Source organism: Castanea sativa, chromosome 12 (assembly GCF_040712315.1).
Source record: "Castanea sativa cultivar Marrone di Chiusa Pesio chromosome 12, ASM4071231v1".
NCBI lineage: Eukaryota > Viridiplantae > Streptophyta > Magnoliopsida > Fagales > Fagaceae > Castanea > Castanea sativa.
In genome coordinates this window covers 41,099,107-41,117,091 of record NC_134024.1, presented here as the reverse complement: position 1 = coordinate 41,117,091, position 17,985 = coordinate 41,099,107, and the positions used below count along the sequence as shown (strand labels likewise).

At 30.9% G+C, this 17,985-nt stretch overlaps 1 protein-coding gene across 2 annotated transcripts in view; it reads right to left on the bottom strand.

Moving 5' to 3' along the window:
- Positions 1-11,680: 11,680 nt before the first annotated feature.
- The window catches only part of LOC142619767 (uncharacterized), a 36,877-nt gene continuing 30,572 nt past the window's right edge, over positions 11,681-17,985 (bottom strand). For both annotated transcript variants that reach the window (XM_075793042.1, XM_075793041.1), the window contains 8 exons: positions 15,561-15,790; positions 14,255-14,375; positions 14,015-14,118; positions 13,687-13,800; positions 13,429-13,599; positions 13,195-13,338; positions 12,933-13,078; positions 11,681-12,210 (listed from right to left, as the gene is read on the bottom strand). In XM_075793042.1, the coding sequence (XP_075649157.1) occupies positions 12,059-12,210; positions 12,933-13,078; positions 13,195-13,338; positions 13,429-13,599; positions 13,687-13,800; positions 14,015-14,118; positions 14,255-14,375; positions 15,561-15,790 (1,182 nt within the window). In that variant the 3' untranslated portion in view covers positions 11,681-12,058. The remainder of the gene's footprint in view (positions 12,211-12,932; positions 13,079-13,194; positions 13,339-13,428; positions 13,600-13,686; positions 13,801-14,014; positions 14,119-14,254; positions 14,376-15,560; positions 15,791-17,985) is intronic.

The window sequence follows — 17,985 nt, the reverse complement described above, 5'->3', positions numbered from 1 at the left end:
ACTCTTTAAAAAAAGTCTTATAATAATATTATTAGATAGAAAATCTTTTCAAAAAAAAAGAATAGAAAATGTAAATTGTCCATTTTTTTTAAATTTATGTTCATTAATTTTAAACTCTTTGGTTTTTGAATCCAAAATTAAGAAATAAAACTCTCTCTAAAAATAAATAATTTAGGACATATGGCACAAATTGGACTTCAATTGTAGAATTTAATTAGATTTTTCTCTAAACTTTGACTATTGATATATATATATATATATATATTAAGTGGTGTGACATTGCTTAAAATTACACCAAGTGTAACTTGAATCTAACTCATTAATTAATATAGTCTTTTATATCAGCTAAAATATTCAAGTTTTATTTATAATTTCAACAATTCTGTTTATAATTTCAATTTCCAATAAGAAGATAGCGTGCATCATTGTCATGTACATTACATATTACTCGCACTTAAATGATCGAATATAATCATAATCATGTTCAATAAACATGATAGGTACACATCATATTCCTATTATAAATTGAAGTGTAAATTAAATTTTGTCTTCCATTTAAACTCTAGCAAAAAAAAAAATGATATTCACGATTTTTAAAATTAAATGGTAAGTCTGGAAATTGATCTATTGACTTTTCAATGGGGACCATTTTCAGGGATACCTTAAAATGGAATAAAGAAACAATAATTTGGGACAAATAAATATTTTGACCTTTCTACAAGATTTTATTTTTATCTTAGCTCTGTAATCCATTATTCTTAGTAATTTAACCCTCTGAGTGCACTTCATATTTAACTACTTCATCAAAAACTAGATCTAAAATTTTGTGTAATGTAAGAATTTTTCACTGTGACACTTGTAAAAATATATTATGAATAATCAATTTACTAACAAAAATACATGATAAAGCCAATATAAAAATAAAAATAAAATGAATAAAAAATTTAAAATGACCTCAAATTTTAAAGGAGAAATGTATGTATTTATTTGTTTATATAATTTTGAAGAGGGTGGTATTGTCTGGGGGGTTGGCCCCGATTTACGAGGGGGGGTGTGTGTGTGTGTGGTGGCCCAGATGGTGATAGGCCTGGGTTTGTGACTCCGAAATGCATATTAGAGCGTGGTGGGTTCTTCTTTATTGTCAGGTAGATTTTTTTAATATGGAATTTTATTTAGAAAAATAGTAGGAGTTGTAGTTTATTACTTTATTTATGAGGTATTATTGGAAACTTTAAATACAGAATGAAGTCAAAATGTGAAATGCTCTGTAATGTAAATGTAGTATAAAAAAATATTTTTAAAAAAACAAAGTTAAAGATTAATTTTTGTAATGTTTAAGGTAGTAATATGGCAAGTTAAAGAAACAATTAAAAGCAGAAAATAAGTAAACTTTCTTTATAATTAGATACTCGTGAATTAAATGGAGATAAATTACTTAATTCAACAATACTATAGCTATTAACGCATGCACAACAAAATAATAGGAGTTATTATTAACACATCCAACAACAACAACAACAACAACAACAAAAACAGTTCTCTAATTAAAACCGTAATTTTGTTAGTTAACATAATCCAACACTTTTTTACATTGCAGGTAGAGTACAAGAAATTATTAAGTCTATAAAGAGGACTGCTAACATAGTATTCCCTGACCTCCCAACTAATAAAATATTGTTATTTATGCAAATGCGACATTGTCTACTAATTTTTTATTTTTTATTCTTTACGCTAATTAGGAAGCTTACACATATATTTACATAAATAGCATCATCTTATTGGCCAAATAGAACCATATCAACAATTCTCCCGATGTAAATAATAATTTCTCGTAAGGTACACCATTACCAAATATTCATAAGAAAACATTAATGAAGAGGAGGTCCCCGTGACAAACTAGAATATGTGTCGTAGATATCAGATGTGTAAAATTCCAAAAAGTAATTGAGTTAACCATATATGCATTTTCACATTCCGTTTTAGTCACTGAAACTAGAGTTCTTAATCCCATTTATAATAAGAGGAGTTTGCTTTAATCCTAGTCGTATCTAATCTTTAAGAAAACACAATGTTTATTAACTAACTGTGTGAATTCTTCTCTTATTGTGTCGGTCTCCTCCACCAAATACCACTAATATGGGATTTTTTTTTTTTTTATACTTTGAATCTAGGTTAATGTTACAAAACTCTTGCCACAAGGAAGTCAATTCTATTACATTTGCTTTAAGAATGTTAAGACATTTAAAAACATAAGGAGCAAAGAGGGAAAAATTGAGTTTAGCTCTCTAACTTAGAGTGATTATTAGAAAACTTATCTTCTTCTTTTGTTAGAATCAGAAAACTTATCTACTAAATTGAATAAAAACTCCATCTTACTTCTAAAGAAGTTAAAGTGAACAAACTAATTTTTATTTTTGGTGTAATACAGATTTAATACCTAGGGTTTGTGCTAAATCTTGCTGAAAATAACAGTGTAAGTTAAGATGAGAAAAAATTTATAATTTGGAATAATTGATGAACCATTTAGAAATTTCACGATTATCGATTTAACATGGTTGTAACAAATTGACTGAAGAAAGTCTGTTTGGTTAGGGATGAAAAAATTGGGAAAGGATGGAAAAATAGGGGGAAGAGATTTTAATTTTCGCTCATGATATTTAGTTGGAGTTGTGGAAAGTGAAGAGATGGAAAATTTGTTTTATTTGGTTAAGAATAAAAATGAAATGATAGAAAATGTATATTGTATAAATTTACTCCTATACAGCTATACCCCTAGTATTAAGAAATTTTTTTAATAATATATAAGGAAGTACTAAAATAAATGAATAAAATTAATATGGGGCCAAAAAAAATTGTTTAATAGAGAACATGGCAGATAGTAATTTTTCATCAAACCCACTCTTTTCCTCTCATTTTCTCCCCAAATTGGGGAGAAAACCATTTCACATTTTCACCCCCCAAAAAATGGACTCAGGAAAAACACTCCTAGTCACCCCACTATTTTCAATCCCCTTTTTTCTCCTCCCCTCATTTTCTCCCCACTTTTCTCCTCAACCAAACGGATCAAATAATAATAATAATAATAATAATATTTAACCATATGCAGAAGGTGGTTAGCAACAAGGGCATTTCTACGAATTTGGATGCCCTTAACTTTCTGTCCTTGCCTCAAATCAATTTGCATGACAAGACAATAGCGCCCAAAAAGAGGAAAAGAAGAAATGTCACCAAATCTAAGACCTTTACAATGAATAATAACTTCTAACTTTTAACACACCCTTCAGCCAAAAAATAAAGAACTTTTAACACAACCTCAAATCAAAGAAATCTAACTTTCATTATAATAATCTCATTCCCATTAAGAGGTTATTTAGGTTTCGTTTGAGAGTTCATAAGAGAATGGAATGGAATAATCATAAGAGAATGGAAAAGAATGGAATGAAATGGAATATATTTAACCAAGGGAAAGAAATACAAAAGAATGGAATGAAATTAAATTAAATAACTTTAATTGGATATTTTAAAATAAATGAATGAAAATGAATGGAATGTATAAGTAATTTTGTTTATGAGTAACATAAAGGGAATTGAACGGAATCATTTTACATAATATTATTATTAGAACCTTATTTTTAAATAAAGGGTTAAATATATAGAAGTATTTTTGGAGTTTTAGTAAAAATGCATTAAATCTAATTTCATTCATTCTCATTCCCCCAATTTCGAAGGGAATGAAAATTTGAGATTTTAAGGGAATAGAGAGGAATGAATGTTCCCTCTTACATATTCCATTCCATTCTCTCCCACTTAAACTTCCAAATAAGGGAAGAGAAGAATATTCTAAAATTATTTTTTTAATTCATCTTTATTTCATTCCATTTTCTCCTCTCAAACGAGGGCTTAAATTTTCTATTTATCTTCTTTTAAGCCTTATTCATGTCTTTATTTATACAATTATACCTTCAACTCTTAAATCGTACAATTTATGTTATCAACTATTACAACTTGCTGTTAACTCACCTAAAAAGAATGTTGTATTAGATAGAAAATTGATACTGTTGTAATAGTCAATTATATAAATTGCAATTTTTGAATATTGAGGACCAATTTAGAAGTAACCCATATTTATAGAGTGTAAAATGTGTTTTAGGCGAAAAATCAATATACTTGCTCAAGAAAATCTGTTGTGCACAAATTTGAGTAAATCATGCTTATTGTATGGTACTTATTATTATTGTTAAATGCATATTACATGTTTCAAGGAAAAATCTATATTTTTTTGGATTTTATGTCCAGATGTTTGAAAAATTGGATTTACACTCCTGAAGTTTATTTCCATTAGCAAAACTCCACCCTTCATTAGTTTTTGGTTGTTAAACCACTATCTATTGTGCTGAAGTGTATTTGTTTTTTGCCAAACTAGCCTCCCAAAATAACATCATTTTGGAAGCACCAACAGTGCTCTTTGTTTTAAGTGAAACAATGTCATTTTGGGAGGCTAATTTGGCACCCAAAAAATCACATTAGCACGCCAACATGTCACTTAACAGCCAAAACTAACAAATGGTGGAGTTTTACTAATGGAACCAAACTTCAAGGTGTAAAATTCAATAAACTTCAAACCTTAAGAGTGTAGTTTGTAATTTACTATTTTTTTATATGCTTCCAAGTAGTTATGACATATAATGTCTTCTCATGTGAAGTGTGAAAACAGTTGATTTTTTTTACATGTTGAAGTTGAATTTCATTCTTTTGGATATTATTGATGGATGCTCAATTTGTTAAATTTCCAGTATCTCAAGGTGAGATCCACCTCCATGCTAACAAGTAACATCCAAGCCAACTTAGTGGGTTTATTCCTATCTTTTATCTCCAAAAATAAATTAAAAAAACTCAGTGGGTTTATAGTTATGATCAATATTTTAACAAGTGCAAAATACAATTTTGGTTCTTAAACTCTACAAATTTTTTTATAAAAAAAAATTGTAAAAAATTCTTTTAATAATTTAAAGACAAAAATAGGGATGGAATTTAAAATAAAAAAAAATAGTTTAGGGAATGAAAAACAAATTTTTGGTCAAATTTAAGAACAGAAAGTAAAATTTTTTCTAAAGTTTAGGGGCAAAAAATGAACTTTTCAATAGTTTAGGGACACAAAACATTTTTTTTAAAAGAATAGAGATGGAAAAAAAAAAAAAAACTTTTAGTAATGTTTAAGAACCAAAATAGTACTTATAAAAAAAAAACCAAAATAGTAATTTACCATTTAACAATCTAGTTACTTTTGTTGAGACCTAATAGCCCCAAGAGATCATAGTTAATGCATTAAAATAAGAAAAAAAGTTAAGAGATACCCCAAGTATATTGGTTTAGGAAATATTTTTGGAAAATTTTTATGGAAAAAATAAATAAATTATTTTGACGGATTTTTATATTTTCTATGAAAATTGTGTCAAATCTTTCATTTTATTAACCCTTACCCTAAATGCACTCATTAACATAAGCCTTATAATAAGTGTCCTTTTGGGATATACTGTTTTGATTAATAGACAAACTATTTGTTTTTGGGAAAATTCTTGAATATTCCGAAAAAACCATAAATGTGTACTCCCCTTTCTCACATGAGTTGTGGGTCTTGCCATGAATTTAATTATATAAGAAGGGAAGTATACATTTATGGTACTCCGGGAGTATCCTATAGTTACCCTTGATTTTGTAGGGTTCGAGGAGCTTGTTCTACTTGCTCTCTCTTTTTCTTTTCTTTTTTTGGGTAATTTTTCTAAGCATAGAGGATCTGAATTTGCTTTGCACGAATTCCACATTATTCCTACTCGTAGTCCTATTGAAGTCTTTGTACAACATCAAATTTCAGGTGATGATAGTGAATTATAATTCGAGCCTTTAAGCAATGGACTTCTAAGAATCTTAAAAATTAATTAATCGAATTCATTTAGTGTAAATTAAAGGAATAAAATATACATTTTTTTTTTAGGGAAAAGGAATAAAATATATGTAAGTTTTTTTTTTTTTTTTTTGTTCGGAAAATATACTTAAGTTGGAAAGGCGTTATATGTACTCATATATAGCCTTAGTCAGAAATGAATGCCCAAAATTGAAAATTGAAAATTTGACCCTTTTTCTTGATTTGAGCATTAATTTTATTTAGATAATTGTCTCAAATCTCAATAGACTGTGTTTCTCATGGAGTTTTTTTCTATAAGATTGCGATAATTATGTGTTTGACTTTCAGTATTTGACTTTTCCCCCTAATTCAAATGATGGTGCGTGTATTTTTTTTTAGTACAAATGGTTGATGACTATTGACCATTTGTTTGACACGACACCTTTATTTGGGATCCAAAGTTAAAACTTGTAGACCTTCAAATTCAGATTATCACAAAAAAAAAAAAAAAAAAAAGACCTTCAAATTCAGATATGTTACCGTATTGTCTGGCTCTAAAAGATTGTTTAAGTATTTTTTTAATAATTTTTTGTTTGTGTTTGGGTGTGTATTTTTTTCCTTGGTTATTTAGTAAAAAGATTATTAGACATATAATTGAATAAAAAATATAATTTTTATTTGATTTTATAGATAATGGAAAATCATATTACAATATTTAACTTTTTCAATTTTTATAAGAAAAAAAAATTCAAATAATTTAGAAGCCAAATCTAAGCTTTAACAATAAAGGGAAGATGGTTATTTTGATGGATTCGTTAATTTTATACCTTAAAAGGAAACTTTCTACAAATTCAGTACATAATTAATCATGAGTGAATATGGGGATTTAAAAGAATTTTATGTTCCATTTTGATAAATGATTGAGTGAAATGTATTAAAAACAGTTATTTTGTTTTTTTTTTTTTTAAAAATTAGTTAACACTAAACATACATTGCTTTATTTTAAAATTTTAGTATATTTATTATTCTCCCAAAGATAAAATTATGGTTTTGTCTCCTGCCTTAGTTCCAAAAAGTTACATTTAAAGTGATCTGTTTCCTGCATTGTGCGGTATCACCTTTAAAAACTAGAGTAATACCATGACACGACATTTGATACAATTGTTGACATAGCTTTGGTAATTAAAGAAACATAATTTTTTATATGTGTCCATCACTAATACCATTTTTATTATACACCAATTAAAACAAGTCATATTTCACAAAAAGAGAAAAAATTACATTTTACCCCCTTAAATTATACCGCATTTTACATTTGCCCCTTAGATAATGAAGAATATATACTTACTCTCTTAAACAATTACCTGCGTAACATTTACCTCTCATAAATTATTAGAATGCATACTTATCCCTTTAAACTATTAAAGTATGTCAACAATTGTGAAAAATAAATAAATAAATGTCGCATCCCTAACCATGAGTAATCAAATGGCGCACATGTAACTCTAACATCCATGTATCATATAATTTGAAATATTGTTTGAAGCCAAATAAAAAAAAGAAAGAAAAAAAAATGAAAAGAAGTAACATACTTCGTAGATCAGCAACTGCAAACCCTAGAATTAAGTAAAACTCTTACCAGCTATTACCTTATCTTCGTTCTTTTTTGGGAAATGTTAACAAATGCCTACTAAGGGCATTGATTTATAAACTATTACTAGAAACATTTTATGAGAAAAATAATAAAATGATTAATTTTGTTGATAATTTTTTGTATTTCTCTCTCATGGGCTCCACATATTGTTTCTACCATTTACATAAAATTTTGTCTTTCTAAAAATTTTCCCTTTCTTTTAGCCTCATTTATCAATGAAGTTTCATTTTGAAGTATTCATTAATTGCCACTGGACCATCAATATAATAAGCAGAAGCTTTAAGGTTCAACACCTTAATGATAAGAGTAGTGAATTTATAGCTATAGATTCATTATTCATACTTTCTATTAGCATTCGTACCACAATGCCTTTCACAGTATTGCTAATTAATATAGTGATTTCATCTAAAATATTCTGTCAGTATTCCAATACTTTACTAAAAGGCTTTGTTGTTCTTTATTCCAAAATCACGTTAAAGCCAAGATTCAGTCATGTGTGAATATCACGCATTACCTTAATTTTTCGTTTTATTATAAAGCAGTATATCAGATTGTCATATATTCTATTTGATGCAAGATGAAATACTTTGCCTACCAAATTGGCGTGTATCTATCTATGTTACATTCAGCCCTGCTTTCAATTTCTTTTTTCCAGAATTGGGAAGCGGAGATGGCAAAATTTTCTGGTTTTGCTTGATTTAAATGGGGACGGGCCTTGTCTCGTCCCACTCCATTTTGAGCGTGTGTATATATATAATTTAATTTTTTATAAGCATCTTATTTATACATTTTATATTGCTATATTTTAAATATAATTGTTAATTCTTTCTCAATGTTCTCATTGCGTCCGTCTCGTTTCTCTATAATCTCTATCAAATCAAGGATAGAAGTAGAACCACCTAATTAGGGATAACAAAATGCCTCCACCTCACACTCCATCCTGACTTACCCTGCTCTTGTCTTACTCCCAGCCTTCTTTTGCTTTCTGAAAATACAAGGTTATAGTTTTTACCCTTTCAGATAGTCTCAGATATATCCGCCACTGTAATAGATGAAGATTGATGTGGAGCAGGACCACTATTTCTTGGGATATTGAAACAAAGGTCCATAAATAAAATGATGGCATAGGCATAGTCTCCAAAATGAACAATGACAACAAGCTCTAGCTACCAGAAATTACTAACAGATTGTTTGTTCACGGGTCGTTGAAGTAATGATAGATTCATAATAAAATGTTTGTTAATTGGGTTTTGGATGGGATAAGTTCCCAAGGGGAGATGATTGGCAGTGCACGACGAGGGAAAAAGGCTAACTTCATGACAAAGCCAACTCAACAACTACTTTTGGACATAGCTCAAGGAAAAAAAGTTGTCCACTTTCTCTCTTTAAAAAAAAAAAAAATCATGTTAGGTTTTTGCTAATACCATAAGATATAATTAAGTGGGTTTTGCCATTTTGTTGTGAATAGTTTGACCTTTACAGCTTGGCTGATCAGGTTTGTTGGGAATACTTGCGTATCTAAGCACAAGGGCAATTCTTAGCAATCCCAACACTATTACACTTCTTTTTTTATTCTTTTTTTTATAGTTTATAAATAAATGGAATGAAACGGGCTAGTATATGGGATCCACTTATTTTGCTGAAATTGAATACGTTTTGTTAAAGGTACTGTAGATAAAGGTAAAAGTTATCTGAAATAGTACAGTGAGACCCATAAATAGTACCAAAAAGTATAGTAAGACCTATGAACAATAGCAAAAATAAGCTGAATAGTAAAATAAGTTGGTAAAAATAATTTTTGCTAAACGTGGACTTAATCTAAAGAAATAGAAATGAATTGAATGAGTATTTAAGTTTCTCTTTTTAAAAAGAAAAACTCTTTTTTTTTTTTAAAGAGAAATGCTATGTTCATAGAATTTTTATAATATTTTCACAACAAATCTTAAATGATAGGTTGTTATTAGTTGTTATTAGTGGGCAAAAACGTAATTTTAGTTGTGAATTAAAATTATAACCAATAACATGTTACCACCTTTGATTTGTTATAAAAATGTTATGGATATAGCACTTCTCATTTTTCAAAAAATGACTAAATGTATAGAAATATTTTAGGAATTTTTAGTAAAAAATTCATTAAAATTAATTACATTCCCTCATATTCTTCCTAATGTTTGGATGGAAATTTAATGTTTTGAGAAACTAGAGAGAAATGAGTATTTTTTCCTATCTATTCTATTATCTCTCACTTAAATTTCCAAATAAGGGAATAGAAAGCTAATGAATGAAGTAAATATTCCAAAATAATTCATTTTATTCCATTCTTTTTGCTCCTCTCAAACGGAGTGTTAAGGTTTGTGTTTTATTGTTTTCATAGATTAGAATATCAATTACAAATATATTTTTTTACTATTGATAATTCGATATTTGCAAACATGTTTTCATAAATATAAGCTTACTTAAATAAATTTTAGTAAAGATAAAGTCTCTCATTGTCGTTGAACAATTAATAGACCTAAAATTGAATGTTGTTGAACAATGAACCTAAAGTCGAATGGCTCACATTACATTAGAAGGAGAGAGGGTTTAAAGAAAGGAAAATCATTGTCTCTCCATTATAATCCAAAGAGGGGTTTCTAATATTTTTTTTTGAGAGAGTTTCAACTTATAACGTCTACTTCTGATGATAGCTCTTTATCATCAGATCAAGATATCAATCGGTCTTTGGTGTAGGCGGGAATTGAACTCTAGATTTTTTATTCAACCATCATAAACTTTATTAGTTGAGTTAACTGAAATCCTTCCAATTGAAAAAGAAAGGGAGGAAAAAAAAAAAAAACAGTTGTGAGAGTGATGCCTTTATTAGTTTATTTTAGTACCATTCTTCATGGACAAGTCAGCTTTTTTACATTGCATCACAACCCCATCCTGTCCAACTTCTTAAAGATGGGATGTCTTTATCACCTTTTTCCTTCCTCATTACCATGATGGAAACGACTCTCTTCCTCCATATGATGCACAAGTTATTAAAGTACTCACACACTTCTCTCTCTAAAAAAAAACGCACACACACAACAGGGTGGTTCATTACTTATTGAGACTTGAGAGTCTGCACTATACAGACCATGAAGCTTGTAACAGCAACACTTCTCTCAAAAAAAGAAGAAGAAGAAAGCTTGTAATAGCAACACGTGTGGGCATTCTTTTTTACGCACAAGAGCCGTCATTGAGAATAATAGTTACTATCTTATCTTATCAATAAATTAAATGACCCAACAAATTTGGCCAATATTTTTCACAACTATTAAGTTGTCAAATTGTACTTGGTATATAATATAAATAATGTTGGTGGTAATCTCATAAATCAAATGAACCAACAAATTATGCTAATATTTTTCACAACTATTGAATTGGCAGATTGTACTTGGTATACAATAAAAATAATCTCATATAAACATGATTTTACTATCACAATCTGCAACCTTAAAAAGTTGTGGAAAAAAATTATGAATTTTGTTGTGTTTATAACATTGTTATTATCTTATTGGCAGCCATTTGAATTCCTATTTTGTTTCATTTTCAGTGACATGGGTGACCCATGTCTCTAGACATAATAAAACCCTGTTTAAATGGGATATCCAAACAAGGGTTGAAGTTGAAAAAGAACTGAAAATAGATACGTAGAAAAAAGCAATTATTAGAACCACCTGTCCAAAACATTGGCCTACTGTCATTGCATGATTTATATCGAATAATGTTGTCTGTTTTCTTCTATACAAGCGAATCCATGCCTAGGCCTTGAGAGCAATATTTCGTTTTCACTTAAATAAATCCTTGCATCTCCCTCTGTGGAGCTTGATTTGGTACGTTAGAAAATACAAGGCAGAGCAGCATTCAGATTATATAGAAACCCAGATGCTAACTCAAGTCGCACCCCTCTACCAATTTTTCGTTCATAAAAAAAATAGAAACCCCAAAAAATGGGCCAATCAGGATTTTAAACCCGTAAGTGTTCCGTGTTCCCTTGGGAAGCAGGCAATAGAACCATCATCCAAAGATAAAAGACAGCAAGCAGAAAGACAGAAATAATAAAATCCTGCTGGACACTAGGTGTTAAAACATAATCAAAGAGCAAAATCTTGACCCCACATATTTTGTGATGGAGGGCCCTAAGATCTTATAAAGTTTAACTATCATTGTGCTTTACAAAAGTTATATATTCCAATTGGCAACACATGTATAAGAAAATTACAACATTAATATGGTTACAACAGACTGATGAATCTAATACAGCTCAAATCAAATAACTGTATACACCAGAATTGTTGAGCAGTGAACAACCCTAACCTATTACAAACTATGAAGGGAAAAAGCCTTATGCATTACACAAAAAATTACATTCAAAATGCTGGCATAATTTCAATGCACTGATCACAAACTCAGGAAACAGCAATGTGCAGTACCATATATATTGGTTGAGTAAAAACAGAAGAAAGCATTAACATCTAGGGATCATCATCATAAGGTGCCTCTGCGGCTGATCGTATTGGAAGAGTTACAATGGGCCTTCCATTACATTGAATTCCATTAAGCATGGAAGCATACGCCAACTGATAGTCCAAAGTTTTTTCCGTCAAGTCCAAACGCTCAAGATGACCTAAATCACAAGAAGAATATAGTAAAACTCTCCAAATGTTCCTGATGGGAGGAATTCATATGGACACGCTAAACCCCCCCCCCCCCCCCCCCTTCCCCCTTTTTATTTTATGTAGTAGCCTATTATTGTTGTATGATTAAAAAAATATTAGTCTTAGCATAAGCAAAATAAGCGGAAAAAATGGTTCAATTATGTATTAAATAGCATTCCAAATTAATAATATGTTTAGCTTTATCTAGCATTTGAAATTTCTAGAGTTGCATAGTCTTTATCAAATTGAAAAAAGATGATATCTGTTCCTTTACACTGGCATGTTGTTTAATGGGATTAAAGATACAAGTACAACAATACTATCAAGATTGCAATTATAGATGCAACTCAAATGATACTCTCTCTTGGCTCAATCAAAGTAAGGTTGAGTGAGGGTTTTTCCTCAGATAGTGTACTGAATCTCTACGTGAAGAACAACAGAGTAAATAGAACATTGTTTGCATCTTGGCAACTCCAAATGCAGTTAGTCTTAAGTGCATAATTTACGTCAAAAAAATACAAATGATAGAATTTAATCAATTTCATATTCTGGAATTCTCTAGTGATGTCAATGCAAAAAGAAGGAAACCAGCTGCACTTATAATTTAGTGAATATTCAAATATACATTTGAAAATTTACTATAATAAAAAAGCTATCCATTCAAAAATTACTAAAAGTTTCAAATAATTACCTTTTGCAACTTTCAGTGCTGCACAGATGATGCTTAAGGATTCTATAGGCATAAAATTATATGCTGCATTAACTTCACCAAGTTTGGGAGCCAATGACAAAAGTTTTGATAAAAACTTGGCAGTTTCAATCCCACCATGGTTTTTGCTGTATGAAATTCATTAAAATATTAGTTACCATATTTTTTTTGATAAGTAAAAAATATTAGTTACCATAGCAACCACAAAAAATTACAAAGAACATATATAAGCATCAATTTGAACCTTATGTTAATCTTGACTAGCTTCAACTCCTTCGTCATGCCTTCTTGTAGCTCCTGAAAACCAGTTGAACCCAGTCCAATACCTCCAATATTCAGTACTTCAATGGATGTCTGCAAAAATTTTCCCAAAGCTACAGCTACCTGGCTGGAAGACAGTACAAATAATCTCAACATATTTGAAAAAAAAAAAGATGAGGTGAAGTGTAATTTCTATGCCAGTGTCAACCGGACAAACCTGCCAAGGCAATTATCAGCAAGAGATAGGGACTTTAGTGGTCCTTTAAAGGTTGAAAGCGTATGTAGAAGTTGGGTTACTCCATTGCATGAAAGGTCACAATCCTCCAAATTCAAATCAGCCAAGGAGGAGCATCTTTCAGTTGCTTCAACAAAATAGGGGATTAAACTCCTGCAAGTTCAAAGATAGTGTGAGAAAACAAATGCCTATTCGCTACTGCATCGAAAAACACATAAGGAGAATGGAAATTCAACTCACCTGATTCCTTCATCCTCAATGGAATTGTCACTTATATCCAGGTCCTCCAAGTTAGGCATATGAACTAATGCATATCTTAGACTTTCAGCATCATCTTTGCGTAGATTGTTACCCCTAAAATCAGATTAGTAAGCTCTCTTTGCATGGAAGAATATTTGGAACTCACTACAACATTATCAGCATTGATTTGTGGTAGTTCATATCCTCTAAGAGACTAGGCACAAACCCAGGGGTACAATTTACAATTTCCAAGATACCACAACTGCCATGAATTGATCCTAGGGAAGAATAATTTTGCATATAAGACATAACTTTGCTAGTGTGGTACCTCAGGTTGAGAACACGTAAAGATTGCAAGGACTTGCCAATTCCTAAGGATGATAAGGGTCCACCAGAGGATCTTTTGTTAAAATCAGAAAGCCATCCAGATATCTGCAAAGTGTTTATGAAGCTTTATGTTGGTTTAAAGTAAAAGATACAAAGTATACATATATATTTTTCTTCTTCTTTTCTTTAGCTAATCAAATACATAGTATATAAATTATCTAAAAAAGAATGCATGACTCACATTGTTTTCTGAAAGATCAAGGATGGATATGCTAGATGAAACATCGAGAATGGTATTAAAGACCATTTTTGCAAAATTTCGACCCAGCTGGTTGTCACAGAAGTTTAATGAACACAAGGACCTGATAGCAAAATAACAGGGACTTCATGACTAATGGCATATACCATTGGATATGTTGGAGTCCTTAAGTACACATACAGTTAAAAATGCTTAAAGCTTCATCTGAATTCTTCTTTAAGTGGCAGATAATTAAATATTTAAGTTTTGTAATAGTATTATATGCTTATATACTTCAGAGTCTCAGACTTCATCTTAAATGAGATTAAATGTTTAGGTAAGTAATTAATATTTGCATTCTTCTATGCAGGTATAATATGATTTTGCAATATTGGTCAAACTAGATCTCTTTTTTTAAAAGAAAAATTGAAAGCAATAAACATATAGCTCTGCAAGAATGAAATGTGTAATGCATTAAAGATAACTAGGCCTTGACAAAGTTTGCCTAATGAGATTAGATCCCAAGCTCTCTGAAAATCCAAGAAGAAAGCCCAATAAGTATCACTACAAAAGTCCAGGCATTGAAACTCCATCAACTCACAACGGTACTGGAAAATTGATTGTATGCTTTCTATTGCGCCCAACTCAGAAGTGGATAAAGATTGTCACTGTTATCTAATCTGAGATATTAGAACTGACTTCTCTGCCTGATACTGTCTGCCACATTGATTTTATCCCATTTTCAAACACCTATTTCATTGAGTACCATTTGATTTGAACTAGGGTTTTCTGGTATCATAGATCACTTGATTGCAACTTCTTTGAAAAGTTTACAAATCTTAAGAGATGGGATTTCCTTACAAGCAGATCAAACTCTAAATCTTCAACATTATTGGTCCAAAATAAGGGAGTGCGAACTGCTATGCCAACATAAATGCACCACAAAATACAGAGGAACAATGTATTGTATTTGAAAAAAAAAATAGTGGAATTAAAAAAGAAAAAGAAAAAAAAGAATAGGAAGGAGAAGTTAACAAAATAAAACAAGTGGCAGTCAATAGGATTTCCACTACTCATGGTTGGCCATGGGAAAGGGACAAATTGCTTCTATAAGATGTCAACCCCATATACCCCTTGAAGCACCACATTGTAATAAAAAGGAAACATAATTAGAATACAGCAGACAGCAGTTTTTGTAGTTACAATCTAAAGGTTTGTGAGTTCATAAGCAGGTTAAGCAACCCAGTCAATCACAGATAATATATACATACAAGTTGATAAACGTGAACCGTTAATAGAATGGATGTACCTTCCCGATGATAAAAATGATGAAAGTCCAACAGGTAATGAAAAAAGGTTGTGTTCAAGAAAGCTAGATGCATTGATGGAGAAGTGCTGTATCCCATGGGTTTGCATACTCTGTATGAGTAAAGAACCACAAATTGCGTTGATAAAATTTGAGGAAAGCTTGCAGTGAATGAATTCAAGTGATGTTAACGTTTCACTGTTCTGGTTCAGAAGTTCGCATAACCCATCAATCTGAAAAACGGTGCATGGAAAATTATCATATTAGCAATTGGAAGGAAGCATTTAGCGTGCATTTGGATTGGGCGTTTTGCCCAATCCGCGCGTTCAGCATTTTTTTAGTGGGTCCCATACTCCCATGGGTACTGTTCACATACCACCAAACTCACTTTTTCACAGATTTCTAGGTAAATTTGGGTCCCATAGCACTATTCACACATTTAAAAATTATTTTGTTACAATGTTTTCAGCAATAAGTTTTCAGTTTTCAGCAAATAAGCGGTATCCAAACACGCTCTTAGTATTCACGTAAACCAAAATATTTTTTAATGAACCTAGCACAGGTAACAAATTCCAAAACATTTTCCTAGAAGGTGCTTCAGCAGAATCACACCATATGAAGATAAAAAATTTTCTGCTTTCATTTCATGGTGCATACTGAATGTATTTTGTTAAGGAGTTGCCAACTTGGTCTATATTTCATCAGCCCCCGCAATAGAATAATGGAAAAGGGGCAAATTGTTATCTTCAGATCCACAAAGAATCTCATATGCATTTTAACTTAGACTACTTCATTCAAAAATTTTATTGATGAATGATGATTAGATTTTCTTGTAGGTTCCATTCATATTTTCTTTAAGAATGCTCTGTCCTAAGTAAATAATTTGTACACTCATATTGTTCAGTGAAAACTGATATGATTTTTCCTTGAAGTGGTATCCTATAGGACCATTAATCTGTCTTCTAAGTTTACATGACACTGAAACACTAAAACTCCCTGTCTTTTATTTTTCTTGTGATCTCCAAGTATGGGATGATACGTACTGATGATGCCAAAATCATCGTCAGTTGGGTCACTCGTCCAATTCGGAGCTTTTGGCGATCTTGTAGGACCTGCGAGATAAAGAGAGTTCATCGAAAAGACCACCGGGTTGTGCCCGGTGGGTGAGCCTCCGATGCTTCAGTTAGTATCAACCCAGATCTTTCATATATAGATGGTATTTTGTAATAGTTTCTAACGTACCTTAGCAAATGGACAAATTGTCCTTTTTATAGATGACATAGGTAGCTGTTGGACATAAATAGGGGTGATTATTACCCTAATTGTAACGTTCTTTATCTTGATGAGAGGGTTTAAGGTCTTTGATGATTGTTATTGAATGTGTTGGGCAGTTACTCATCTATCTTTGATGGCCTACTAATGACGCAATGACTGTCCATTAAGATGGACGACCTTAATAATTTTTATGGACTCATCAAAAACCATTTTCTAAAGCACCAAGTATGACATACCACATTAGCAGCTGTGATTCGTTATTATTATTTTTTAACGTGATTACAAATTAGGCTTATTATATGCTATGAGTATGAAAATAATTGTCATATTTATTTCCTATTTAAGGATTTTCTATTTCAAAAGTGAGTGTTTTTTGTTCAAATTTGTTTCTTTATTTGAGTCCAACAAGTTATAAGGCTTGTTTTTATCTCAAAATTATAGGGCTCTTGATTGAACCTAATAAAATAACATGTTCATGAGTCAAATAAACAAGATTCCTTAAATGACTTGTAAATCACCAAAAAATGGCTACGTGATGAGATTCCGCAAAGACGGATGTAAATCACTGACGAGGACTAAGTGACAAGATTCCTTAAATGGATGTTAGAGTCCATAAAAATTATTAAGGTCGTCCATCTTAATGGACAGTCATTGCGTCATTAGTAGGCCATCAAAGATAGATGAGTAACTGCCCAACACATTCAATAACGATCATCAAAGACCTTAAACCCTCTTATCAAGATAAAGAACGTTACAATTAGGGTAATAATCACCCCTATTTATGTCCAACAGCTACCTATGTCATCTATAAAAAGGACAATTTGTCCATTTGCTAAGGTACGTTAGAAACTATTACAAAATACCATCTATATATGAAAGATCTGGGTTGATACTAACTGAAGCATCGGAGGCTCACCCACCGGGCACAACCCGGTGGTCTTTTCGATGAACTCTCTTGATCTCGCAGGTCCTACAAGATCGCCAAAAGCTCCGAATTGGACGAGTGACCCAACTGACGATTTTGGCATCATCACGTACAGTCAATGTTATGAAACCGATCTTTTTCTTGACACTTTTAGTCAGTTTTCCAAACTAACAGGGAAATGGATGGAATTATGCATGCATTTTCATGGAAAATGCTTGTTGAAAGTGA